We start from the raw sequence: 28,000 nt of genomic DNA on the forward strand, positions 1-28,000 counted from the left end.
ACAGAAATTGATATCAGGTGTGATGTGTTGCAGTGATGAACCTAATCATATTGGGGGGGGGTGATTGTGGAATTGTCTGTAACTCTGAGTTAGAAAAAAGCCACTTGAGTGATCAGAATTTGATGGTCTCTGTTGTGGGAACTTGCAACAATGTAGAAAAAAGATGTACATGATGAAGGCTTGGCTTGTGAAACTTCAGAGGGAAGTTAGAGAGTTCTTCAAAGACTCTGTCTTAAGTAGATCATGTGGTTTGCTGGGTCTAAGAGTCATCCATGATTAGTAAGAGACCAGCAGCACAATGGCCAAGGCTACACATTAAACTAGCAGCAGAACTTGGCAAATGATATGCAATAGCCTCCTCCACACACTGGTTTTGAAGGGGTCATGGGGAGCCCTTGAGGTATGGCACTGTGTGTCAGGGTGGCAGGGAGCTGACCACTGGTAAAGGTGAAGTCTCAGTTGCAGTGAGGACCTCAGCAATAAAGGAGTCATGGAGAGAATCTGAGGCTTGGTACTATGTGGTAGGATCAGAGTCCTTGGAGAGAGACCAAGAAGGGCTACTGGTAAGGGGGCAGCCTGGGTTGCAAAGGAAATTCCAGGATGCTGGAGATAGTAGGATTGTGGGATGTCTGCCAAGGGTAGGGCATATGAGAACCAGGGCTGTCTTGAGTCCATGAGAAAAGCTGTGTACATAAATTAACTTTTAATAGATGTATACATCTTATAGAAATAAACACCAGGCTATTATGTATGTATTTGTGTTTGCAACACACTGTTTCTTAACGGTTTTCTTTTCTTTTTCCTTTTTGGTTTTTTTATGAGACAGGGTTTCTCTGTATTGTTTTGGAGGCTGTCAGTCCAGCCCGGCCTCGAACTCACAGAGATCCGCCTGCCTCTGCCTCCTGAGTGCTGAGATTAAAGGCACACGCCACCACCGCCCGGCTGGTTTTCACTTTTTGTAGGCTCTAAATGACCCAAATCTAAAATTGCCTGCATATTAGTGAATCCTGAGAGGCTGAGGTTCCAGGCCGTGGCTTTGGGTAGTGTAGTCACTGTAACATGAATTCTTTGGAGCCATAACCATGGAATGCCCTTTGAACTCCTCTAAGGAATACACTTCAGTGTCAGGCTGTTGACCTCCTTGGCTAAATCATTCCTCAGTATTTTTTAATATTCATTTATTTTTACTTTTATGTGTCTGCATGTGTGCCATCATTTATGTATGTGTGACATATTTGTGGCTGGTGCCCATGAACCCTGGATGAGGACCCTGATGCTCTGGAACTGGAGTTATAGATGGTTTTGAGCTGCCATGTGGGAACTGAACTTGGGTCCTCTCCAACAGCAGCACATGCTCTTAACCACCATCTCTCCAGCCTCCAGAAGGTCTTCTGTGATGCTATTGTAAATGAATTGTTTTCTTTCTTCTTCATTTTGGTCAGTTGTTTATACATAAGGACACCCAGACTTTTATTTCTTGATTATATATCCTATATTGTAAGTGGATGTTAAAAGACAGACTGGATGGAGATTCATTTGAAAGACTGCTTCCTCATGCTTTCATAGACAGATCACAGAATGTGTTCTGATGCCAAGAGGAAGCATTCTATGGCCAGAGGCATCTTGGGAAAGACAGTGGCACTCTGGAGTCACCAGATGTCAATAGAGGCAAGGATTCTACTCCAAGGGCAATTATAAGTCACTCCAGGCTTCTGTATAAAAAGATCCTGGGGTTGTGGTGGTGGTTATGAAGGGACAGGGAAATAAATGGGATCAACATGCATGATGTAAAAGACACAAAGAATAAATGAAAGGTTAAAAAAGGGTCCCGAGGGTTTTTGTAGTTATATAACTCCACCCCACCCTGTTGCAGCCAATTTAAGTTCATTAAACTGTACACTTGGGGCACTGTAAGTATGCATTCACATGGGAGGGGGTTGCAGGTAAGATCTGTTCACTCCTGGGTGACTCATGTTAAGCCTGCTTGCCCTGAGTGTCATCACAGAGCAGCACCTACTCTGTTTGTACGGAGATCTGCTAGGTCCTCTGAACTGGGGTCTGAGTGAGGTACCTTTGCTAGGGAGATACGGTATAATATTGATTCTCTTCTCCAGGCTTGAGTGTTTGGTCACTAGGGAGCTGATTACCCAAGAATGCAGTCACTGCTGGGCTTGGGTCCTGAACTGCATAGAAGTTGGAGAGAGTGAGCTGAACTCCAGTAAGCCTGTTTGCATGAGTCTCTGTGCTGTGGACTGTAGATGTGGGATGACTAGGTGCCTGAGCTGCCGCTGCCTCTGCTTCCTGGCAATGAGTGGCTGTAACCTGGAATTAGCTAAAATAAACCCTTGCTCCCCTAAGTTGATTTTTGGCAGGGTGTTTTTGTTTTGTTTTTAATTTATTTATTTATTACGTATACAACATTTGTCTGCATGTATTCCTGCACACCAGAAGAGGGCACCACATTTCATTACAGATGGTTGTGAGCCACCATGTGGTTGCTGGGAATTGAACTCAGGACCTCTGGAAGAGCAGCCAGTGCTCTTAACCTCTGAGCCATCACTCCAGCCCCTTGGCAGGGCGTTTTATCACAGAAATGAAGCTAGGGCCACATTTCTATCGACTTCCTTGGGTGAGTGAGAAGAGCCACGCTGTCAACCAGTGAGAAGCACAGAAGAGAAAAGGTACCAGGGAGGCGGCACACTAACACCACCCTTGCCGAGCAGGCAAAGGCACACAGCAAGGCAGACAGGAGGAAGGCTCCTCAGCCCCGCCCGCCCTCAGCTCCACAGTCACTCACCCTCAGAGCTGCTCTCATCTACTCCCACCCCACCTCAGCCTTCACCTCCCCCTCCCTGCAGCTGCAGGCACTCTGACTCCACCCCTCCCTGCAGCTGGAGTCACTGTCACTCCTCCAGGGACTGGAGGCTCCACTTCCTTTCTATGCTAGGTTGACCTGTGACTCAACCAGCTAGTGTTAAGGGAAGGCAGGGTCTGATGGGGTTACATCCATTCAAGTTACTGTCTGATGGTGATTATCATGCCTATGGCTGTTCTTTGGTTCTTTGCGGTGTTGCAGATGGGAACCAAGGTCCAACACATGCTTGGCAAGCACTCTGACACTCTATGGTCAGCCTGGCTGGTGACTTGTATTAGTCAGGGTTCTCTAGAGTAACAAAATTTACAATACCTAATAGGAAGCCAAGCTTGGGACTTGAATGACAGATATATAGAAATGGGATTTATTAGAATGAATACAGACTGTGGTCTAGCTTCTCCAACAATGGCTACCCATGAACAGAAGGTTCTAGAATCCAGTAGTTTTTCAGCCCACGAAGCTGGATGTCTCAGCTGGCCTTTAGTATGAGCTGGAACCCTGAAGAAGTAGGTTCTAGTGCCAGTGAAGGAATGACTTGCTAGTGAGAACAAGCAGGCTGAGAGAGCACGCCTCCTTCTTCTATGTCCTTACACGGGCTTCCAGCAGAAGGTGTGGCCCAAATTAGAGGTGGGTTTTCCAGCTCAAAAGATCTGGATTAGAAGCGGATCTTCCTACTTCAAATTAAGCAAAAATCTCTACCAGGTGTGCATCTCATGCTTGGGTTTTAGTTAATTCCAGATGTTGTCAAGTTGACAACCAAGAACAGCCACCGCATGACTCCTGAAGAGCAACACGTTATGACTGACTAGACTCTTCTCCAGCCACTGGAGACCTAAGTGGCCATGGTTTCCTGGATGCTGCCTAGTGATCAGCTTTGGCTCGGGGTCACACAAGTACAGCCCCCACACTCCTACTAACTTAGGCTCCTAAATGCTTGGCTTAACTTTCTTCCCAAGGAAGCGGCATTTATTTTTATTGATAGGGAAAGTAGGAAATGGTGGTTGGAGAGAACCCCAAGGACCTCATGTGATGCATAACCAAGACATGACATCAGACTACATTGTGTCCAAAGTGAAAATAGGCTCTTAGGGAGTGAGGTGACAGCATAGGGCTGGCAATGTATGTTATCAATTACTTAAACACTGCACAGCTCCTGGGACCTCTGCAACTGTTTAAAACCGTTAGACTAGACAACATGCAAGAAGAACTTACTGCAGCCATTTAAGATGTCCTTTCTGGTGTTGGTTGTTTCTATCCTATCTTTCAGCTGCTTTCTGATGGTAGATCACTGGGACGATGTACTAACAGTGCACATTTAAGAACTCAGACTGTCTGCCAGGAAGATACAAAAGAGACAAGAGAGTTGCATTTTCCCAGAAGCTTAGGTGGAGGTCAACACAGGTCTTCCTCCAGCAGTCACCTCTGGAGCTGGCTCACTAATGCCACACTCAACCCTACTAAAGCTACGGCTCCTTTATTTCTAAAATGTGTTACTCTATTTTGTTTCTGGAAACATGGTCTTCCTATGTAGCTCAGGCTATCTGGAACTTCCCATGCTGCCTCTCTCTGCTGCCTGAATGCTGGGGTCACAAGCTGAAAGTGCTATTTTGTCTTCTGATTCTTTGTAAAACTAACACAGTACGAGAAAGTGGCAATGACACACATTGCTTGTATTGCTGGTTGTTGCCTTAAGTACAGGAATAAGCTCCTGGGAGGAGACAGGAGCCTGAGATTGGGTCATCTAGAGACACATGTAGGGATACTTGCTCACACAGTGTGACCAAGACCACACAGTTGAATGCAATGTCCAACATACTTCCACCACAGCCAACAGAAGCGTCTGCATGGCTGGATGCTTGCTAGTTTGGGTCAAGCCTTCATGTTCTGTGATAAGAACAACACATATTTAGATACGAATTAGAAACTACAATGCTTCTGCAAAGCTTGCTTTTGAAAAAAATAAATTGAAATCTAATGCTAGGTTTTCCTCTTTTATTTGTTTTCTTTTGACTAAAACTTACTTATTTTTCTGTGTGCATATGTATATGTGGGCAAATATACGCCACAGCACACATTGGGGGGGTCAGAAGGCAACGTGAGGACATCAGATCTCTCCTTCCACCGTATGGGTCCTGGGGACTGAACTCAGGAAGTGGCTTCGCCAAGCATATTTATGCTGTGTTGCAACGTGCTTCTCCCCTGACAGAACACTGTCTGAACAAGGCTAGGTTAGGCATCACTTGACCCTGACAGCTGCTCTGAAATGGTGGTAGGGTAGATCTGTAGAGTCCATGGCTAGTTTTGTGTGCTATTATGACAGAAAGTATCTGAGGGCTCTGTAGGCCCCTAACCAAAGTCTGGAGGGGACAGAGATTGGGAGGGACCTATGTGTCATTCCCTCACTCCTTGTTGGAGTTCTGTGTCACTCTTGCTTTTGTCAGAAGAGACTTGTGGGCTCTCCCTGGTGTCTCTGCCCAACTGCAGCCTGGATCATGTCTCAGGCATCAACTCAGGATGCTGCAGGGCTCAGCACCTGTCCCCTCTTAGTGTGGGGTTACTTACCTTCCAACATCTACTGTTCTAGCTGCTTAAAGCGGGTGTGTAAACTAGATTCCTGACACTACTATGTGTCCACATGGGCAGTTTAAAAACAACAAATGACCTGGATAATAAAGTGTGTCCATTTTCCTTAACTGCATTTACTTAAACCTCTCTGTAAATAACTAGGGTTACTCCTGTTTTATACACATAGTCACTGACCTCAAGAAATTTGCTAACCAAAGTAGTGCAAATTTGTGTGTGTGTGTGTGTATGTGTGTGTGAGTATGTGTGTGTATGTGTGTGTGAGTATATGTGTGTGTATGTGTGTGTGTGAGTATGTGTGTATGTGTATGTGTGTGTGAGTATGTGTGTGTGTATGTGTGTGTATGTGTGTGTGTGAGTATGTGTGTGTATGTGTGTGTGTATGTGTGTGTATGTGTGTGTATGTGTGTGTGAGTATGTGTGTGTGTATGTGTGTGTATGTGTGTATGTGTGTGTGTATGTGTGTGTATGTGTGTGTGACTATGTGTGTGTATGTGTGTGTATGTGTGTGTGTGAGTGTGTGTGTGTATGTGTGTGTATGTGTGTGAGTGTGTGTGTATGTGTGTGTATGTGTGTGTATGTGTGTATATGTGTGTGTATGTGTGTGTATGTGTGTGTGAGTATGTGTGTGTATGTGTGTGTATGTGTGTGTGTATGTGTATGTGTGTGTATGTGTGTGTGACTATGTGTGTGTATGTGTGTATGTGTGTGTGTGAGTGTGTGTGTGTATGTGTGTGTATGTGTGTGAGTGTGTGTGTATGTGTGTGTGTGTGTTACTAGGGACTGAAGCCAGGGCCTTGTTCTCACTCTACCAGAACAATATCCCTGACTATTTAGTCTGACATATTTTGTCTTTTAGACCTATGACACATTATTCTATATAAGCCAAGAATCATGATACAGCAGCATGGCATACAGAATAAAAACAGATTACTTGTGTTTGAAATAAGGTGGTTTTCTAGAATGTTCTATATAGTCAGCGGGCATTGCATGAGGGGACAGTTGCTTATTGTGGGTGGTGGGAATAGAGAAGTAGATTTATAATTAATTTTTAGTTGATAGGATTATCTAAACATTTAAATGACCCAGAACACAGGCTTAGGAGTCAAAAGCAAAATGTAATCATCAAATTTGACTTACAATTCATTCTTTCTATTCATTTTCCTTATAGATGATAAAATCCATGGCACGTGAGAACTGCAGACTCATAACTCTAGGACAAAGCTGTTTGAAGACATTACATAAGCAACAAAATTGCTCTTTTAGGGCATCTCAAAGGCCGGGTCATCTCATCTCCCACAGCTAGGATTGGCTTTTTGCTGAATACATTTCATATAATGATACTCAGAGCTTTCAAAGTATTTCTAGAGGTCTACATACACCATTTGTTTTCATAAAGTGATACTGTGAGTCAGGGTCAGAAATACAGACATAAATGAGGGCATCTGTCTAAGGTCGGCAGCTAGCTAGTGAGAGGCAGGTCAGGACTCCAATACTCCTGACAACTTCTAAACTCAGGGTGGCTTGGCTTCTCGGACTTCATTCCTTTTAACACAGTATGGTACAACCTTGCATTGTGCTCACAAGCTGTGTGACACTGTGTGACACGAGGGGCAATACAGGGGTCACCGAAGAGACATACACAAGGGACACGTCACAGTGAGTCTAGAGAAGTCAGGTATGAAACGGAGGAGATCGGGTAACAGCTTAGAGCCAGACCATGAAACCATCCTAGACCATGTATTGGACCCCGCTACCCAGGAGACTCAGCACCGCAGAGATGGTGATGTGGGTGCACGGCACTGCTGCCTATGTGTCTACAAAGCAGAGCTTTGCATGTTTATTACATTCCCTAACCATGTAAGAGAGAACATGGCATGAAGAAAGTGTGCAGAGCATTGCATGTTTATTACATTCCCTAACCATGTAAGAGAGAACATGGCATGAAGAAAGTGTGCAGAGCATTGCATGTTTATTACATCCCTAACCATGTAAGAGAGAACATGGCATGAAGAAAGTGTGCAGAGCATTGCATGTTTATTACATTCCCTAACCATGTAAGAGAGAACATGGCATCAAGAAAGTGTGCAGAGCATTGCATGTTTATTACATTCCCTAACCATGTAAGAGAGAACATGGCATCAAGAAAGTGTGCAGAGCATTGCATGTTTATTACATTCCCTAACCATGTAAGAGAGAACATGGCATGAAGAAAGTGTGCAGAGCATTGCATGTTTATTGCATTCCCTAACCATGTAAGAGAGAACATGGCATGAAGAAAGTGTGCAGAGCATTGCATGTTTATTACATCCCTAACCATGTAAGAGAGAACATGGCATCAAGAAAGTGTGCAGAGCATTGCATGTTTATTACATTCCCTAACCATGTAAGAGAGAACATGGCATCAAGAAAGTGTGCAGAGCATTGCATGTTTATTACATTCCCTAACCATGTAAGAGAGGACATGGCATGAAGAAAGTGTGCAGAGCATTGCATGTTTATTACATTCCCTAACCATGTAAGAGAGAACATGGCATGAAGAAAGTGTGCAGAGCATTGCATGTTTATTGCATTCCCTAACCATGTAAGAGAGAACATGGCATGAAGAAAGTGTGCAGAGCATTGCATGTTTATTACATTCCCTAACCATGTAAGAGAGAACATGGCATGAAGAAAGTGTGCGTTGATTTAGCAAAGGTCTCCACCATCCCACAGTTTCGGAGCCGAGGGGACACCAGAACAAAGCCTGGCGTGTGAGTAAAGAGAGACTAACAGAGGGGATAGGTGGGTGGTGAGTACGGACACAGCGCACACTATGCAAGCATACATAGTGAATCCTGTAATTTGTATAACAAATAATTAAAAACACAATACTAACAGATTGCAAAGAAGATGAGACAGAAGACAAGCCGTTTATCTGTGCTATTTTATCTGTCTCTAAAATTCATAAAAATGAAAGTGAAAATGAGTATGAACTACATTGGATTTTTTTTTTGGTGTAAAGCATATTTTAAAATGAAAAATTTTGTTGTATCTAGTAAAGTTTACTATTTATTGTTTAAATCATTCTTTTCAAGCCATAAAGCATAAACATAATTCTTGCTATATTGCAGTTACTAATAAAAAAAAAGTCATTCAGATGAGGGTGATGTTAGAACAGTAATAGGTTGTGACTGTCTGATGCACATGTGGAGAATGTGCCCATTATAAGTCATGGCCCTGGATCCCCTGGAACTGGAGTTAGGATGGTTGTAAGCTACCATGCGGGGGCTGGGAATTGAACTCAGGTCCTCTGCAAGAACAACAAATGCTCTTAACTGCTGAGCCATCTCTCCAGCTGTAGAGTTTCTTGTGAAGGATCCTGCTGGCCTCTAAAGCAGACAAGCTGTGAAAACTAGCTTTCTTTCCTAACTGCTCTGATGCATCTGCCTCATGCTGTGTATGAACGTGCTTCCGTCACAGGAGCCAGTGTGAGCATGAGAGCCAGCTGACCTCAGTGCCACACGAGCCAAAAGCCCCAGACCCCACACAAGTCGCCGTGACAACGCTCTGAATAGAATGACGGTGGTGCACAGGACTGAGCAGCCTCCCATAAAGGTGTTCCCTGAACCTGCCCACAGGGCTGCTGGACAGGCCTCTGCTGGCTGTCCTAGTTACCTGAGCACCACAGTCAATACAATTTACTTGGGGCAACACATTCAGAGGAAATGCAGAGCTCACTCAAGGGGAAACAACTTTCAAAGTGTTAACTTGGCAAGAGGTTTCTCCGTAGGACACTCTCAGGTGTTAGGAACAAAGCTTGAGAGGAACCTTGGCAGGTTCCATGTTGGGCAAGGTTGACCAAGGGGGTTGGGGGCAGGGACGACACATGACCGGATGGAACAAAAATGCCAGGCAGACAGAGCTTAAGTGAGAAGTTTCATTAGAAAGGGGAGGGAAGAGGGAGGAAAGAGAAAAGAGGTAAAGAGAGACAGAGAGAGGACAGGAGAGAAGAGGGAGACAGGAAAAGTCCTGCCTGACCCAGGGAAACAGCAGGAAAGAGAGAGAAGGTATAAGTGGGTGAGGTCTTTCTTTGAAAAGGGTCTTTTGCACCTGTGTGCTGACTAGTAGTCATGGAACCCTGGACTGACCAGGGTACTGCCTGAGTGCATTCTGCCAGGTGACAGGGGCAGGCCAGCGTAATGCCTGAATCCTTACATCAGGCAGAAACGTTTTCAAAAGCATCTAATATTATTTATTTATTAATGGTGTTTTGATAGAGGGTCCCTGGTTACCTAGGCTGGCTTTGAACTTGATACACAGCTCAGGACAACTTTGAACTCCAGAGCTTCCTGCCTCTACCACCCAAGTACTAAGATTACAGGTGTGTATTATTATGATAGGCTAACATAATTTTCCCTGGAATACATCTATTATGCAAGGAATATGCTGGGACTTTAAACAAATTCACCTACTGCTTCTTAAGTAAATTCTTTACAATGTGTCAAACAACTGGAAGTCCAGCTGTTACAATCAACATTGGGCTCCCCCTCTCCCTCCCCTTTGAGAATCTCTGGGAAGCCTTGGCTGTTCTGTAACTCAGTTCTGTAGATGAGCGCTGGCCTCAAACTCAGAGATCCATCTGTGCTGGGATTAAAGGAGTGTGCTACCACTGCCTGGCTCATTGTTTTGTTTTTTGAGACAGTGTGGCACCGTGTAACGGAGGAGGCTGCCCTTGATATCGCATTATTCCTGCCTCAGTCACATCACCATACCTGTGGGCATTTACTTTTCAATGGGTCAAGAACTTTGAAACCCACAACTATAAATTATTAGAGGAGGATGAAAATGATGCCCATGGATCAAGAAGGATAAGCATCTTTCAAGTTCATTAAATACACATCATTGATTCACATAAGATGATCTTATTTATTCATATTCTATCAAGCTTATCTCTTTGATAATTTAAAGATCACTTAGACTTAAGTTCAACTTACACTGAAAGAGAAAAAAATCATACGGAGGTTGAAAATAACTTCAGATAACAGTGAAGAAACCCACTAAAGACTGGGTGCTGCCTCTGTTTAAGGTAGGTAACTTGCTCTGAGCAAGCTTGAGACAGGCTCCTGCTATATAGCCCAGGCTACTCAAGCTTGAGGCGATCTTCCTGCTCCCATCTCCTAAATGCTGAAGTTACAGCCTCAGTGACATCTTTCTTTAAGAATCAGAGTCAGGGTGATGGCATACCCTTGTAATCCCAGCACTTAGGAAGATGAGGAGACGGATCGGGAGTTCAAGGTTACTTTTGGCTACATAGTGAGGTTAAAGCTAGCCTGGGCTCCACAAGATGCAATCTCAAAGAGCTAAAATCAAGCTGAACTCCACTGAAAGAACCCAGGAACTCCAACATTCATCAAGTGGCATGTCACTCGGGAGGTCTTAGATGCACCAGAATGTGATGATTAGCACATATCACAAACTGATCTAGTCTCTTTTAAAATTAATTTTTATGTGTTTGGGTGTTTTCCTTGCACGTACATCTGTGTGCTGCTTACATGCCAGATACCTGAGGAGGCCAGAAAGAGGTGTTGGATCCTGGATCAGGAGTAACAGACGGTTGTGAGCTGCCACATGAGTGCTGGGAACCAAACCAGGGTCCTTAGAAGAGCTGGCAGTGCTCATAACCCCCTTTCTAGACTCCTATCACAAAAGTGGTTCATCTTCTAAGAACCACTATTATTTTCTGCCCTGATATTTCTACTGAACAGCAGTACTAAAAAAACATGTAACTTCTTTTGTGGGGATGAGATAGATCAGACAGGGTCTCACTATGTAGCTCAGGCTGCCCTTGAACTCTGTCCTTCTGCTTCATCCTCCCAAGTGAGTACTGTGGTTACAGAAGTGCACCAGCATCCCTGGCTCAGGCCAGCATCCCTGGCTCAGGCCAGCATCCCTGGCTCAGGCCAGCATCCCTGGCTCAGAATATGAGCTTTTGCTTTGATCAGGGGTGAGTTTTAGTTTTACAGACAATGGGTCTGTAAATTTTTGAAACACAGCAACACCAACCAAAGTATCAAGCAAACAAAACCCAACTGATTAGCCAAAGTACCAGCCCTTCTCTGACTGCACGACTTATTGACAGCCATCTCTTAAGACAGAGGCAGATGAGTTCAGGGGACCTGTTCTGAAAGCAGGTGTTCACTGTGATTTGGGGCAACAGGACACAAATCATCAAAACAAAAGCAACAACAAAGAAAGCCTCCTTGCAACATCACCCCTAAGTAAGGTCAAACATGTGACAGACAGAAATGGGTACAGAAAGGAGAGGGTGGACCCTGCAGTAACAGTCAACTCTCAAGGTGCCATCTGATCGGCTGATCGGACTTTACTGTCTACCTGATGGACTAACTGAAAACATTTTACAATAGCTTTACACAGCACAGGGGATTTCATGGCAATTAATACACCGAAAAAAAAGCAAGTTTCATGGAGAGCATGAACAAAAACTATTCTGGGATTTCTGTATTTTCCAGAGTAAACCCATACATGAGCACAATTCATAGTAGGCTTGCCCGGTAGCTAAAGCAAAGTTGTCAAAGGCAAACGATCACATGCAGGGGAAGAACTAGAGCTGAGAACCCGAGTGCAAAGCACGGCAGCGGGCCAGGGCGTGGGATAGCCACCTCAGCATGGCAGCGGGCCAGGGCGTGGGGATAGCCACCTCAGCTCCCTGGCAAGCCCTGCTTCCTGATTCAGACCCATTCAGCTCTTTGCTAACAGCTTATCAGGGCGCAGGGCTGCTACTGCTTGGAGGTCACATCTGTGTGGTGCTGCCTTGGCTGTCATGAGGTTTTAATAGCCCACATCTCTCAAATTAACACGTCTGTCTACTAGGCATCTAATGAAAGATTAAGCTATTTTATTTGAATTTTTATTGTTATGTGGTAGGAGAATTTAATGCATTCTAAAATACACTTTTCTCATTTAAAATGAATTTTCATTAATTTTATCATATTTTGTTTTAAATTTCGTTTGGTAAATAATAGATTCGAAAAAAGTAAATGGAAAGAACCAATTTAAAAAGAACAGAGTTATACAGTTGGGAAGTTAAAATCATCGGCAATGAGCAGCCAGGGTAGGGAGCACTAGCATCAATAACAGGTTCAAGGGCAACCTTGAGCTTCTCAATCTGGTACCAGGTCCAGGGTCACTCACCAGGATTGCAGTCTGTGAGGAGTGAGCAGATGGACAGGAGGACTTTAGAGATGGTCAGGGCTGGACTCCAGTTGTCCTTGAGGATGTCCAGACAGATCACCCCTTGGCTGTTGATATTACAGTGGTAGATTCTCGTTCGGAAGGTGACCTGGGAGAAGAAGCCAAGTTGCTATAAATGGATATGGCAGAGACCCAGGCTGGAGTTTTTAACAGGTATATGAAAATACTCAGTAGATTAAAAATAAAGATAGTTTACGACAGAAAACAGAGCACTCCGTAGAATCCATATACTGCTTCTGGTGTAGCTGAGGAGTTCAGCTTGATGCAACCACAGGATGTTTATGATCAGGAAATGGCCCCCGACTTCTGAAATGTTTTAAACACTTTTCGTGGATTCTAGCTGCTTTACTTTTTACATTTAGAAGATCCAAAAACCAGAATGCATGGGAATAAGACAATGAAGATAAATGTTCTTTAATACAGTTCTAAAACATGAATGAGGGTATGTAAACATATTACACGCCTCTTGTATACAATTGTATGTTAAACCTGTATTTGTTGGAAACAGATGTAGAGATCCAAAACTGAGCACTGGGCTGAGCTCCTGGAGCCCAGCTGAAGAAAGGGAGGAGCGACAATATGAGCAAAGGGATCAAGATCATGATGGGGAGTCCACAGAATCAGCTGACCTGAGCTAGTGGGAGCTCACTGACTCTGGACTGACAGCTGGGGAACCTACATAAGACCAAAGTAGGCCCCCGAATGTGGTTGTCAGTTGGGGAGCTTGGGCAGTCTACAGGGCCTCTGGTAGTGGGACCAGGATTTATCCCTAGTGCATGAACTGGTTTTTTGGAGCCCATTCCCTATAGAGGGATACCTTGCTCAGCCTAGATACAGGGTTGGGGTGTTGGTAGGGAAGGTCTTGGTCCTTCCTCAACATGATGTGATTGACTTTGTTTACCCCTCATGGGAGGCCTTACCCCCTTTGAGGAGTATATGGGGGTTGGGGAGAGATGTGGGGAGGGCAAGAGGAGGGGAGGGAGGGAGAACTAGGATTGGTATGTAAAATAAAAAAGACTGTTTAAAAAAACCTTAAAAACTGTATTTGTTATAATTTATTATTACTATATTGTTATAATTCACAAAGCTATTCCTTACTGAATTTTATATTTTGAATGTACTATTAATACAGTCTTTTGCTATGATAGTAAGGTCACCATTTTACATGTCTGAAATTTAATTTGGAAAGTTGCGACATAAAAATATTCTAGGCACGAAGGTGACTCTGGTGAAGAGCACTTTGTTTTGTTTTGTTCTCCCAGAGGCCCAGGTCTGGTTCCCAGCACTGACTGGCATGGTGATGACAACTGCTAGCAACTCTGGTTCTAGGGCATCCAGTGCTCTCTTTTGGTCTCAGGGGGAACCAGGCACACACACAGTACACTTATATGTATGTATACACAACACTTATACATATAAAGTAAAATAAAAACCTTAAAAAACCCTAATATAGAAAACAAGTCCAGCTCAGTTTTTGACTTAGCAAGAGTACGATTTAAATGTTACTTATTATGACTACAAATTTCTAAATGTTCTTAAATTTATAAATAAATCTTGGTGTTCTAAGGACCACTCTGGTACCCTGAATTTATAATTGCTCAGAACCAATATAAAACACACATGACAGGGAGGCCTCTGTAGTTCTGCCACTCAACTAGCCATCCGTTCAGACATCAGGAGCTGATGTAATGTGTATGATGCCGCATTCCAGGAGGGCAGAGTCAACGTCTCAGAGGCTGTTTAATACTATACCCCATTCTCAGGCTGCATCGGAATCCAGCATCATGCCAGACCACCCAGTCTCTCTCCCCAACACGATCTCAAATGTCCAGAAATCTTGAAGAAAGAACCAGCCTTCTTCTAGGAGAATTCCTGGAGGCCACAACTAAACACCCAAACCTACAGGCAGCAGCAAGCAGGCAGCATGTGTGCTGGGGCAGGACTGGGGACAAGGAAGGGGCTGAAGGTAGCAGGCAGTCTTAATACAATGAAAGCTTTAATTCTGATAACTTTCAAGAAGGAAAATGAGCTCGTAGGCCTGTATGTGGCCAGGGATTTGAAAGCAGAGCCTGTACCTCAATCAGGACGCTCGGTGGCTCATCTTTCAGAAAGTGGATGCCTTTGAGGAGAGAGCAAGAGAACTGACAGTGAGAACCTGGATTCTGGACTAGAGAGAAACATGAATTCTAACCATGAACAGATTCATCATACATCACACACACACACACACACACACACACACACAAACACACATACACACACACACACACACACACACACACACACACACACACAAATGCCAAAGAAGAGCTGACATGACTTTGTGACTACTGGAGCAAGTCTATGCCAAGGGACTGCTATAAGTGGAGAACACATCAAGAAAACAACAATTTGGAGTCAACGATAGCCAACCCCCCCCCAAATTACACAGTAAAACCCAATGAGAAAGTGATGTATTTATGATCAAGGAGGAGTGCTTCACCACACAACTGTTGGGTCAACTAGACCAAATATTGGTATGGATTCTGAAAACTTAAACCACAAATAAAATCAAGGCACTGAACAATTATAAACACTTCATTTGAAAATTAAAGAATATATATTAATGTCAATCATGTGTGAAAAACCTACAAACACTGGCTACATGCTTGAGGTACAGAGCAAACCTATGGTCTTTCAAAGAATGGATATGAAAACCAGAAAGCAAGATCAGAATTGACACAGGAAAGAGTCCCCCTCTGCCTACAGGTCATGTTTAGAAAATGAACAATACATTTACAAATAATAAACAATTCCTTTTTATTGTTTCTTTCTGTTTTTTAGATAGAATCTAGCTATGAAGCCCAGGCTGGCCCCAAATCTATCGGGATGCATACTCCCAAATGCTATGATTATGAGATGCACTACCAAGACCAGATGCAAATAATTTTTTAATTAAAACCAAACCCAACTCAACCCTGCAAGACTCAGCTAAATGACCATGCCAAGGTTGGGCTGCGAATATAAAAGTCTGTGTCTCTATCCAAAACAGCAGTCAAATAGACATGTCCCTTTTAAATGTATGTATTACAAAGTGAGAAACTCACTATTAGGAGCCAAGCATCTGACCTAGAAAAGTAGACTAAGGGGCTAAACAACATGAAAGAATAAAGAGATGAACAGAGGTTAGTGAACACAAACACCCAATGTGCTAAATGGACAGAGTCGTTTTTGCACGTGTGACATGGAAAACACTATCAAGTATTAATTAATTGCTCTGGGTTAGTTCTTAAAACAACTCAGCGAGGCAAGTGTCAGGGTTAGGGAAAGCAAGGCTGATGCTCTGCAATGCAGCCCTGGAGCTTCTGCCCTCCCCCAGTACTTAACCTTCAATTCTTGGACACTTGTAAATTCTGTTGAAAGAAGTAATACTGAGAGACACATACATACATTCTTTGTCCAGCTTCCTATTATGGCAGCATCTTGCAGAAGCACCATACACTGCAGACACAGACATTTGTGCAGTCCCCTGATTCATGGGTCTTGTTTTTCATATGTTAACATTTATTTCTATGTGTATACATGTATACATTGCCACAATTAAGCCACAGAAGGATCCCATCACAGATACTTAGTGCTATCTTTTGAAAATTTACTCTTTGACATTTTCACAATTCATATAATATATCTGGATCATATCCGTTCCCACTCTCCTCTGGATACTCCCCCAAACATCTGTCTCCCACATTCATGTTCTGTCTTTTTTCCTTGTTACCAATTTCCCAATTCATATAATGTAACTGGATCCTATCCCTTCCCACTCTCCTCTGGATACTCCCCCAAACATCTGTCTCCCACATTTGTGTCCTGTCTTTTTTCCTTGTAACCCATTAAGCCCAGTGTCGGCATTCTGATTGGCTGTCTTGTGTTGATGGTGCAGGTCTTGTTCATGAGTGCAAACGCAAGTCACATCCAGAGGACAGCACATCACAGCCCCTCCCCACATCCTCTGCTGATGGGAGATGCCATTCTGTAAATCTGTCTCTTATTGGTTGTTGAATAAAGCACTGTTGGCCAATAGGGAAGCAAGATAGGTGGGACTTAGGAGTCGAGGAGGATTCTGGGAAAGAGAAACACAGGCAGACATCATGTAGCTGCCATAGAAGTAAGAGGTCCGGACCCTTTCTCCGGTAAGAGAAATACTTAGATGGGTTAAATACTTAAGTCCGAGATAGCCAGTAAGAAACAAGCAAATGGCCAACAGCTTCATAATTAATATAGCCTCCTGTGTGTTTATTTGGGACTGATGAGGTTCTGGAACCAGGCTGGCAGGAAGACTTCACTCAACACTCTGCCTCTTACATTCTTTCTGCCCCAGTTTCGTTCATGCTCCCTGAGTCCTTGATACAATGCACAACCTTTTGATAGGCACAGCTATCTTCTCTTAGTTCTTTAATTTTGGCTACCAAGGCTGATTCTTGTGGCTAGAATGTAAGAAAGCTTCAACAATGGTATTATGCACTACTAAACCTTTCAAATTGCTCCTTTCACTCAATAATCCCCGAGAGTGACCACATTGTTATACACACCAGTAATTTATTCTCTGCTGCTGAGTAGTATTTCATGGCATGGATGTGCCAGTTTGTCACTGTTTTATTCCTGTGAAGACATACCATGAACAAGGAAATTCATACAAGAAAGCATTTAATTGGGGGCTTGTTTACAGTTTCAGAGTTAGTCCATTATTACCATGGGCATGGCGCTGGAGCAGTGGCCAATAGCTTTATATCCTAATTTAAAGGCAGCAGGCCTGGCATGGGCTTTTGAGACCTCAAAGCCCACCTCCAGAGACACACCTCTCCCAACAGAGCCTCACCTTCTAATCCTTTAAACAGTTCATAAATGGGGGACTAAGCATGGAAATAAATGAGCCTGTGATGGCCATGCTAATTCAAACCACCACAACCACTTACAAAGTAAAGGACATCTGGGCTTTCAGAAGACAAAAATAAGAAACTAAAAAGCAAAGAAACCCTCTGTTTCCCCTACTCTCATACACAATCCAGAATGACCCCAGCTGGGTTAATTCACTTTTGGCAACTATCCTGGCAGGGAAGTCAGATTCCATATTTTAAGGAACCCGTTCTTTACAGGACTGCTTCCTCCTACCCCAGACATCACTTTCTAGTCTGGGCCTACAGAACTTCTTACCAACTGCCTGCAGCTGGAATCGTCCTCAGCCCCTTCCCTGCCTCCATCCATCTACTACTTCAGCTTGTGGAACTCCAGGAAGTCCGTACCCTCATCCCAGCTCTGTCATCAACGACATCAGAGAGGATGCGCAGGGTGTGCAGAAGGGCTGTAGTGCTCCTTGGTACACCCACCTCCATGAGTTGTATGGAGTAGAAGCTCCTGAACCCTCATCACCAGGGTTTACCGCCTAGCCATGCCTGATTAAATCAGCGGCCAGCACCTAGACTTACTCGATACTTCATACGCCAGGTGTTGGCTATCACAACCATTGTTGTTAGGAATATCTCTCTGGGTATGATTTTTTTCCTGAACCTGTTTTCTTTCCTCTGGGATAAATATCTAAAGGCAAATGTAACTGGTGTGTCAGATGAATGTCTGACAATACCATTTACAACCCCAATGGCATTGTGATACATCTTCTCTGCATGATACCAGCATGTGGTGTCACCCCTTGCGTGGTTTAGACCACTCTGCATGGGAGTGGTGGTTCCAATTTACATTTCCCATTGCTGATGAAGCTGGCCACCACTGTGCTCCTGTACCATATGGGGAACCTTTATGCTGTGCTGTCTTTTCTACCTAAAGGATGTTTGAGTGTTGCTGTTTTCTTTACTAATGAGTCTATCTTGGTGGTCACTTTTTTTTTTATTTTATTCTTTTTTTTTTAAATTTAGATAAGAAACAAGGTTGCTTCACAAGTCAGTTCCAGGTCCCTCTCCCTTTCCCTCCCCTCCTCCCGTGCCCTCCCCCATCCCCCCCCCCCCGTTATCCCCTCGTTCCCCCAGGGAGGGTGAGGCCCTCCATGGGGGTGTCCATAGTCTGTCATTTCATATAGGGCAGGGCCTGGTGGTCACTTTTTTTGAGACAAGGTCTCCATGTACACCAGGTTGGTCTGAAGCTCACCATCCTCCTGTTAACCCATGAGTGCAGGACTTGCAAGCATAAGCTACCAGACTCGGCTCCTAACAGTGCCTTAAATGGGGACACTCCACTTAAAACTGAAACTGAGACACACCTATTTAAAAAACAATGAGCCACAAAGCTGCAGGGTCCTGAGGATGTTTCGGACAGTGGGTGTTTTGTGTGTTTACAAATGTTGATGGGTCCTGAGGATGTTTCGGACAGTGGGTGTTTGTGTGTTTACAAATGTTGATGGGTCCTGAGGATGTTTCGGACACTGGGTGTTTTTGTGTGTTTACAAATGTTGATGGGATAGATCTACTTGGGCGAGGGTCTGCTTCTATTCTGGCAGGCACCACTGAGAGGACAGGCAGCCCAGCTGCTAGCACGCATTCTGACACAGTGGTGCTCCTAGCTCCCGCCTTTACAGGCGGACAGACTCGCGTTCCCAGAGTCAGAAACAGGTGTGCTGTTACCCAGGATCTTGCCAGGGTTCCCCATGACACCCACGTTCCAGTCCCAGGCTTGCCGTGCCCCCCCCCCCCCCACTGTCCTGAATTATGTACTGAGTGTTTACTTTCAATAGATGTCCAGTGTCTGGCACAGAGAAAGAGCCCACTGTGTGCTGAGCAGATATCTGAGATGGCAGACACTGAACACCTCACTGCTCCTGAGAGATTTAGAACAAGAACGATTAGGAAACTGGGAGGTATTCCTGGAGGGAGCAGGAGGCTTTTCTGTTAATAATGTTGACACAGGATCTCACAAGTAGAACATGCTGCTCTTGAACTTGAGATCCTCCTGCCTCGGTCTTCCAAAGCTGGGATTATGGGCATGCAATCCAAGGCATGGGGCGCCGTATGTAGTATTTTTTTTTTTGAAACAGGGTCTCATGTAGCCCAGGCTAGCCTCAAACTAATTATGTAGCCTAGACTGGCCCTGAACTGCTGATCCTTCTGTCTCCACCTTCAATTGCTTGGATTGCAGGCATGTGCCAAACACCACGCCTGGCTGAGAAGATGCTCTGCACATCTTTCTGTCCATGCAACTTTCCTGAGTTTCCTGGCAGACTATTTCAGAAGATAGGTCATAAAAATTAAACTAGTAATAAGAATCTAGTAAGTATTCAATATAACTATTTTTGCCGTTTCCATTTTTCATTTATGAACCTAAACAACGTATGACAAAACCACATCAACAAGTGTATTCTGCAACTGAGGCAAAAACTTGCTAGTGGAGTGTCTGGAATAGCCAGAACCTTCCAGATCCTGAGAAACATGGAAACAGGGATGAATCCACACCAATAATTAGTGGGGAACACAGCCTCAGGTGTTAGTCATTCAGAATGTGAAAGCATGTTTTGAGTATCAACAAACAGCAAGAATTTTAGAGGTTGTGAAAGTGCCTGACCCCACCTCCTAAAAACACACCTCCCAACACAGGCCCCTGCACTGTCTTGCAAGGAGCCTGGGTCTAACTGTGTCTTTCCCTTTGCACTATGACAAATTAACAAATGGTAAGAAAATGACCCCTGAGTCACACCCAAATCCTACATCCCAAATAACTTAGAACCATTTTTTGGGAGTGTGTGTGCATGCATGTGTTTGCACATGTGTGTGTGTGTGTGGGGGGGCTAGAGGTCAGTGCTGGGTGGATTTTTCACTTGCTCTCCATTTTCTTCTTATTATTTTGTTTTTCAAGACTGGGTTTCACTGTGTCCTGGCTGTCCTGAAACTCAGTTTGTTGACCAGGCTGGCCTCGAACGCAGAGATCCGCCTGCCTCCGCCTCCTGGGTGCTGGAATTAAAGACGTGCTCCATCTTATTTTCTGCCATTGGCCTCTTAGTGACTCTGAAACTCTCTGACTCAGCTGGCCTGGGTGGCCAGCAAGCCCCAGGGCTTCTCCTGTCTCTGCTTCCGCAGCAGTGAGATTACAGGAGCAGTGACCTGGCTCCCGTTAAGAGGGTACTGGGGACCAATCTCACCTGTGCGGTCGGCACTTCAACACCTAGCCACCTTCCGGCCCCAAGTCACCTCTCACTGATCTTCTCTATACATTGTTCCCACTACATTCTTTTAAAAATCAAGTGACAAACAAATGGTTCTGTAATTTTACTAAGGAAGTATAGGATCAGTGTATCAGAAGATACATTATTCTTGAAAATTTGTCCATGGAGACACCAAAAAGAAGTAATTGAGTCTCTGGGCCATGAATCAGAGAATTATATAAGGTCCCAAAACAATCCACAGATATTATCCAAGTATATCTCTGCACCAGGCACACCCTAGACTGTAGTTTACAGAGCGGGTTGTTAGCACACATTTAAAAATGCCAGTACTGCCCCATCCTGAGGGTTTACAGACTCTTAAAATTAGAGAAGAGCTCTGTGCAGTTTTTGTTTTGAGGACCTAGGGGCTCACACACATGCCTTAGTCCTTATGATCATTTCATATAGACATAACGAAAATTGAAAGGACCTACTATTAATGAGAGGCTCACAACCCTAGAAATAGGTACATTTAAGATGATCGTCTTGCCGGGTATTGGTGGCCCACACCTTTAATCCCAGGACTCAGGAGGGAGAGGCAGGCAGATCTCTGTGAGGCCAGCCTGGTTTACAGAGTGAATGCCAGGATAGGCTCCAAAGCTACACAGAGAAACCCTGTCTCAAAAAATCAAAGGGGAAAAAAAAGATGATCTTCTCATCAAAGCAAAAACACCCTCCCCACAAAACAATGAGTGACTTGAATGACTGATAGTAAATTCTTTAAAATCAACCATATTCTACAAACTGTGACAATTAAAGATGCCGGTGACAGCACATTCACAACAGAGCTAGAACCCAACTTGCTAGCAGAATTTAAATGGTTAATAAAAGCCCAGGAGGCGTGTTCATGCCTGCAGTCCCAGCTGCTAGGAAGACTGAGGCAGGAGAATCATTTGAGTCAGATCATTCTGGTCAATGGAGTAAGATCCCATCTCACAAAACAAAGTCTGGTCTGGGGGTTGGGGCTGTGAAAGACTCCCCAGCAATGTGAATGGAGAAGTAAATAACCAGGGAAGTCTTTATGACACAGGCACTCTCAAGTTTGGAATGTCTTTTCAGTTCACCTTATGCACTAAGCAGAAAAATGCAAACAGAGAGGTCCCTCATCTTGAATGACAACTCTTTTGCTATAGGCAACATTCACTCAGCTCCCAGGGATGTGTCCTTGGCAAAGCAGGGAGGATTCCATTGCCAGGCACGATGCTTGCCATGACTTCAATCATCATTGCCTTCTTACGCAACTCACAAAAGCCTAAGCCTAATTCACACAGGATGCTTTGGTATATAATGAATAAGGCTTAATTTGGTTCTTTTCTAAGTGTGTGTGTGTGTGTGTGTGTATGTGTGTGTGTGTGTGTGTGTGTGTGTGTGTGTATGAGAGAGAGGGGGGGTAAGTGAGCCCCTCCAGTACTGGGATTACAATATGCACTTCTCTGCCCAGTTTTGAGGCTCTGTTTCACACGTGAAGGTCTTTTGTGTTATCCTACATCCTATCTCTTTTGACTTGTTCCGTTGTCTGAAGTTCAGGAATGTCATTGTTGACAATTCCTTGAGTCACCGTAGTGAAACAAACCATATTGTCTTTTCCCTAGAAGTTTCACAGTCAGGGATTGTGGGAGTATATTACATTTGTTTCTTCAAAGACTTCAGGGATAACACTAGCTTGGGACGGGACTGTCCTCATATCTTAGACACAAGGTCAAAAACACACAGCCTTTAGGAAAAGAAGAGGCTCCCATCCAGCTCTTCATACCATGCTCAGACATTATAGAAGGGTATCTTTTTCTTTATTTTGAACAACATAGTCTCTGGAAAAGACACAGAAAAGCCTGAAACCAGTTTAATCAAGACCTGTCTGAAGTATAGATAGAAATTTGCCTCCTCGATGCGTTTTACATAGAGATCAAGAGATCAGAAGTGTCACAAGACTCTAGGAGTAGAAATTCACCACCCCAGGCTTGGGTTTTAAGAGCAAGACAAGAATGTAAGACAATTAAGAAGTTTGGGAAGTCTGGGTTAGGGGTTTTCAATAAGTGAGTTTTCATTTTCGTGGATTGGGATGTTTCCCAATAACACAATTGTGCGTAGGTTAAATAACTGCCAAGTCATAAACCAAGGGTGGAAATGACCTGATACCTAAGCTAAGTGGAGGAGTGTTTGAACACATTCCCAGCATTAATTAATTCACAGAGACACGCCCACTGTGTATCAAAGGACACACAACTTCTTCTGTCTTTCCACCAGCAGCATCGGGCTCCACACCAGACACTGCAGCAGTTTCTCCTGAACACCAACCGGGAACCACTGCATGGGCTGTGTCACACCAATGACACTTATTCCATAATCAGCACTGTACAGAAGACAAGGAAGCAGATGTCCAAACCTACAACTCAGAGACAAGTTGATTCCTTTCTGCTTCTTAGGTGCAAAGTGTCAAATACATAACAATTGTTAGGAAGCCTAAAGTGACTCTATGCCAAATATAATAAATGAGTGACACGTATCATCTGCTGTTAAAGACAACGAGAGAAACATAAATAGGAGGAACTGCCCTCTTTCTGTTTGTTTCATTTTCACGGGTCTCACACCATATAGGCCACTCGAAGACACAGCACATTTACAGATTAATGTAAATTAATCTGAATGTAAATTGGAAGGAACATACAGGATCCCTTCATCTTTCAGAAAAAAAATCACTAAATTTTATGTTTGTAGACTCATGGGGTGGCAGTTATTTTAAGAGATTAACAACCCAATATATATTAAGCATAACACAAAATATCTGTAAAAAACTGGCTAGAAGTAACTATTCATCTTTTATACAGCCCACAGCAGTATAGAAGTAAAATATATTTTAACACGATTTAAAATAAACGATGACCAATGTGCTAACAATATGGTAAATTTATGGCAGTTACAGAGTTGGTGTGATGCCTGTACTCTTGGTGAATGATTAAAGAACATACAAAGACACATTTGTGTGTGTGTGTGTGTGTGTGTGTGTGTGTGTGTGTGTGTGGTGGGGAGGGGCTTGAGACAGGATCTTACTTTGTAGCCATGGCTAGCCTGGAAGTTTCTATGAAGACCACACTGGCCTCGAACTCATAGAGATCCACATGCCTCTGCCTCTGGGGTGCTAGATTAAAGGCATGAGCCACCACATCCAGCTCAAAAGGCACATTTTTTTGGGGACAGAGGTAGAAAGATTTAAATACTGTGAGAATTTCCATGTCTATTAGGAGTCTGAGTGATATTGTCTTATATTTAGAGCACCAAAGTGCTGTGTGTTCATCATGGGAAGCTGTAACCGAAACCAATACAAATGAAAATCAGTCAAAACTGCAAAGTGTTGATGGTTAGGGTTAGACACTGTTGCAAGAAACTTGCATTTATTATACAATTTAATTTTCAGTCACCAAAATACTATTATTACTCTCATTTTACAGAGTAAGAAACTGGGATAAAAGCTCAGAGGAACTCAACTAACTGCCCATCACCAAGTCAAGTCTAATAGTGAGTACAGTTAGAGAGGAAGGAACACAAATATATTAATCCCCAGATTTTAAAACATGGCAGTAAAAAGGTAATAAAGGCAATTACATGAATTCTAGGTTTCAACACTTTAGCTAGGAAAGCTGATGGCACAGGGTCTCGAGGGTTTTGGACCGAGCTCTGATGAGACAGGAGGCATGGAAAGTGACCACAGAGTAGCCATACAGGGTGCTACTCACTGCAATTAGCATTACACACACTGACCTGACACCTCTGAGCTCACAGAAAGACAAGTTTGTCAGGAACAAACCAACATTACTTGAGAACTGCCACCAAAATATCTGTCCAACCTTGGAGCAGTTTAATGTCAGTATAGAGCAGGCTGGTCTTTTAGAGTCTGTGGAGAAGACACACAGCAAGCTGGCTGACACCATGAACTGCTCACTAGCGTGGGCAGCCAGGTGGGCAGCGTACCCGAGAAGGGAAGGGGCACCTTCAACATTTGGGAACCTGAGTGCGTTAATTTGGTTTGTAGTAGACATGACTAATGTGAGGTGATAGTCTGACTTACACTCTGCAGCAGAAACAATCACCTTATAGTGCTTCTCCATGAGGAAAACCCAAACACTGAGTCATGTGAAGACACTCTCATTTCCCCAAGCTAGCTGAGGTCTTGGTGGCTGTCAAGCATCACACCTGATACCACGTGCCTTGAGGAATCTGTCTGCTCAGCAGTGTCTATGAGACGAGGCAAAGGACTTACTGCAGGATGGAGCAGGGAGCAGGCAAGCAGAGGGCAGGCCAGGATTCTGCAGTGGGGCCATTATATGATGTTTCTCCCTCAACTAGCCTCTCAGGGAACTGCCACTAACTCATCTTTCCAAAATGGTATCATCTGTAATAGTTTCTATTGAAGCAATAAAATAGCATGACCAAGACAACTTGTTTTTAAGAAGTGTGTAATTGGGCTTATGGTTTCAGAGGGTTGGAGTCCATGAAGGCAGAATGAAAAGGCCTGGCAGACAAACAGCTGAGAGCTCACCTCTCAGACCACAAACAGGAAGCAGAAAGAGGAGCTTGAAAAGAATCTTAAAGCCTGTGACACACCCCTCCAACAAGGTCACACCTCCTAACCTCCCCAATTCAAACATATGAGCCTACCAGGACCACTGCCATTCAAACCATCTTATTTTAATGGCCAATGTCATGCAAACTTTTGTATACTACGGGCTGATCAAACCAAGAAATGAATAGAGGAGAAACAGAAGGAAGAAGTGTGGATAGGAGAAATGGGACAAGACAGACAACCCAATTCACAATGGAAGCCCTAGAACCGAATAAAATCTGATTTTGGCCATGGCCAACCCATCTCTGGGCAACTGCTGGGCTGAGAGGATGAGTTAGGGAGGCACGGAGCACAGTGAGCCACAGAAGTACTGCACTCAAGTCAAGGCTCCATGCAGAGATGATGATAAATGCTTCCCCACTCCCACACACCACAGCGCCGGTCAGCTGGCTCTGAGATCACACCAGGGACTGCCACCCACACACCTCTCTGCTCCACAGGAAGGAATCAAGAGTGGAATAACTTTACCATATGACATCATACCACAGTCAAGAGCTTATACACATCCTTGCTAGCTGGCTCTCAGTTCTCTTCACTCTTAGTGTTCAGGACCCCTGATTACAGGATGGTGCCACCTACAGCTGACTGGGCCTTCCCATGTCAATCAATCAAGACATGCCCACAGGTCAAACTGCTCTAGCTAAACCATCAATAGACCTTCCCCAGGTGGTTCTAGGTCACGTCAAGGTGGCTGAACAGCACAGGTGTTTCCCTTTTACATGCACACACCCACATTTCTTTGAAGCCAGAGTCTGTTCCTGCTCTTCTGGCCCTTTCCTGTTCTCCTCTTGTCTGAAGTTATTTCTCTCATCTTTTTGGTACCTTCTGGATTATCTGCTCCATTAACATCCTAGGAATCCCAAAGCCTGACTTTGAGTTTAACTTTTTCTTTCTTCCAGTCTTTTCTATAAGACTACTGCCCTAAAAATAGGTTAAATTTTCTTAAGGTTTTATGCATGCTCCCTTGTCATGCACACACATAAAATAAATATGGAATTTTATAAGGAAATAAGGAAAAAAGAAGGAGTATGGGAGTGGGATAAGGCAAATTGCGGTGGCCGAGAGCTTCGTGGAAAAACGCACCTCCATTTTCTAGAGTGTCACCCTGCTGAGTCTCGTATCCCTAAGAGAAATTTGAAGTCATATCTTAAACACACACCAGGCTGCTTTCCTCCTTTCCCTGTAATTTGTAACATTCATCTTTGTATTATTGTAGGAAGCTGGCGGCTGCAGAGTAACAACAAATATTACCTCTGAAAGCAAACAATTGCACGGTACGAGCCTTTTATAAACGGCGGGTGTTGGCGTCACTTTACAAAGCTCGTAGCTGTGTGCATTAGCTAAAGAAGGATCTTGGAAGTGAATTTCTGTAGATAGGCTAGCAAAGATGTTTATTTGCTGGAGAATAACTTTATGTAAGAATTTATGTATGATACTGATTTTTATTGCCTCCAGGGAAGACTAGAATGACAACATGTATTTGTTTGATAAATAAATTAACTGGAAAATATAGAATATTTATATTTACAAAGAGGCCATAAATACTATAATTAAAAGTGACAATAGTTATTAACAACAACCAGCAGGCTGGCAGTAGCTTTTCTGAGGGGTGATGATTAGAAGTGTCAATTGACAGCTCCAGTAAGTTCTTAAAGGAAACTATGTTGTGTTCCTTAAATTTTGATTTATGTTAGGGCAATTTTTTGATTAACATTTTAGTTAGTAGACATTACATGCATCTTAAACATTAATTAAAGCACTAGGGTAAGAGTCTCAGAAGTTCTGTGAGTTAGAAGATGCAGGCCCAACAGATCCCACAGGGGTGCCACATATCACCTTACTGTATGTACGTCAAATAAAGTACAGGAACTGCAACTGAGGTGCAAACCAACCAACCGGATTCTCTTCCCACGAGAGTCCTGTGCCTTTATTCTGACAGTATTAGAAGCACGCGAGAGTCCTGTGCCTTTATTCTGACAGTATTAGAAGCAGGCGTGATTTTTCAGAGGCCTGGATAGTCAATATTTATTTTCTTTTTCCCCCCTCTCTCTGGTTAGCATTATTTACTAACATGGATTAAAGAACAAAGAGATCGACCTCTTGCTTGTAATAAATAGTAAGTATATCAGAACAATAAAGAGCGACAGCTCACTATCACACCATTAAGTCCTAAGGTTGCAATAAAGATATCCATGTTAATGGTCTCACAATTACACTGACAGATGGCCCCACTTTCTTGGATGTTGTAAGGCTAAATTAGCAAGATTCATTTTCTGAGTGTACACTTAGAAGCTGCGTCATTACTTTATAGGCATATGATAGAGCAGTTTTGGTCTGACTAGAAGTAATTATGTTTCCTTTTAACCATGGAAACCATCTTATGATAGAGCATCCCAGGAACTCACAGTGCATACAGCACTCTCCTTATCCCTCCGCCCCTTGGTGATCAGCAGTCAGACATCCACCTTGTCTATCCTCAAGATCCACTTGA

General features: G+C 43.7%; 1 protein-coding gene across 1 annotated transcript in view; it reads right to left on the reverse strand.

Annotated features, from left to right (window-relative positions):
* Ube2e2 (ubiquitin conjugating enzyme E2 E2) overlaps positions 1–28,000 on the reverse strand; it is a 288,237-nt gene that overhangs the window by 18,506 nt on the left and 241,731 nt on the right. The window contains exon 5 of the mRNA XM_040747649.1: positions 12,653–12,800. Within this exon, the coding sequence (XP_040603583.1) occupies positions 12,653–12,800 (148 nt within the window). The remainder of the gene's footprint in view (positions 1–12,652; positions 12,801–28,000) is intronic.

Source organism: Mesocricetus auratus, unplaced genomic scaffold, assembly GCF_017639785.1.
Source record: "Mesocricetus auratus isolate SY011 unplaced genomic scaffold, BCM_Maur_2.0 Super-Scaffold_100006, whole genome shotgun sequence".
Lineage (NCBI taxonomy): Eukaryota > Metazoa > Chordata > Mammalia > Rodentia > Cricetidae > Mesocricetus > Mesocricetus auratus.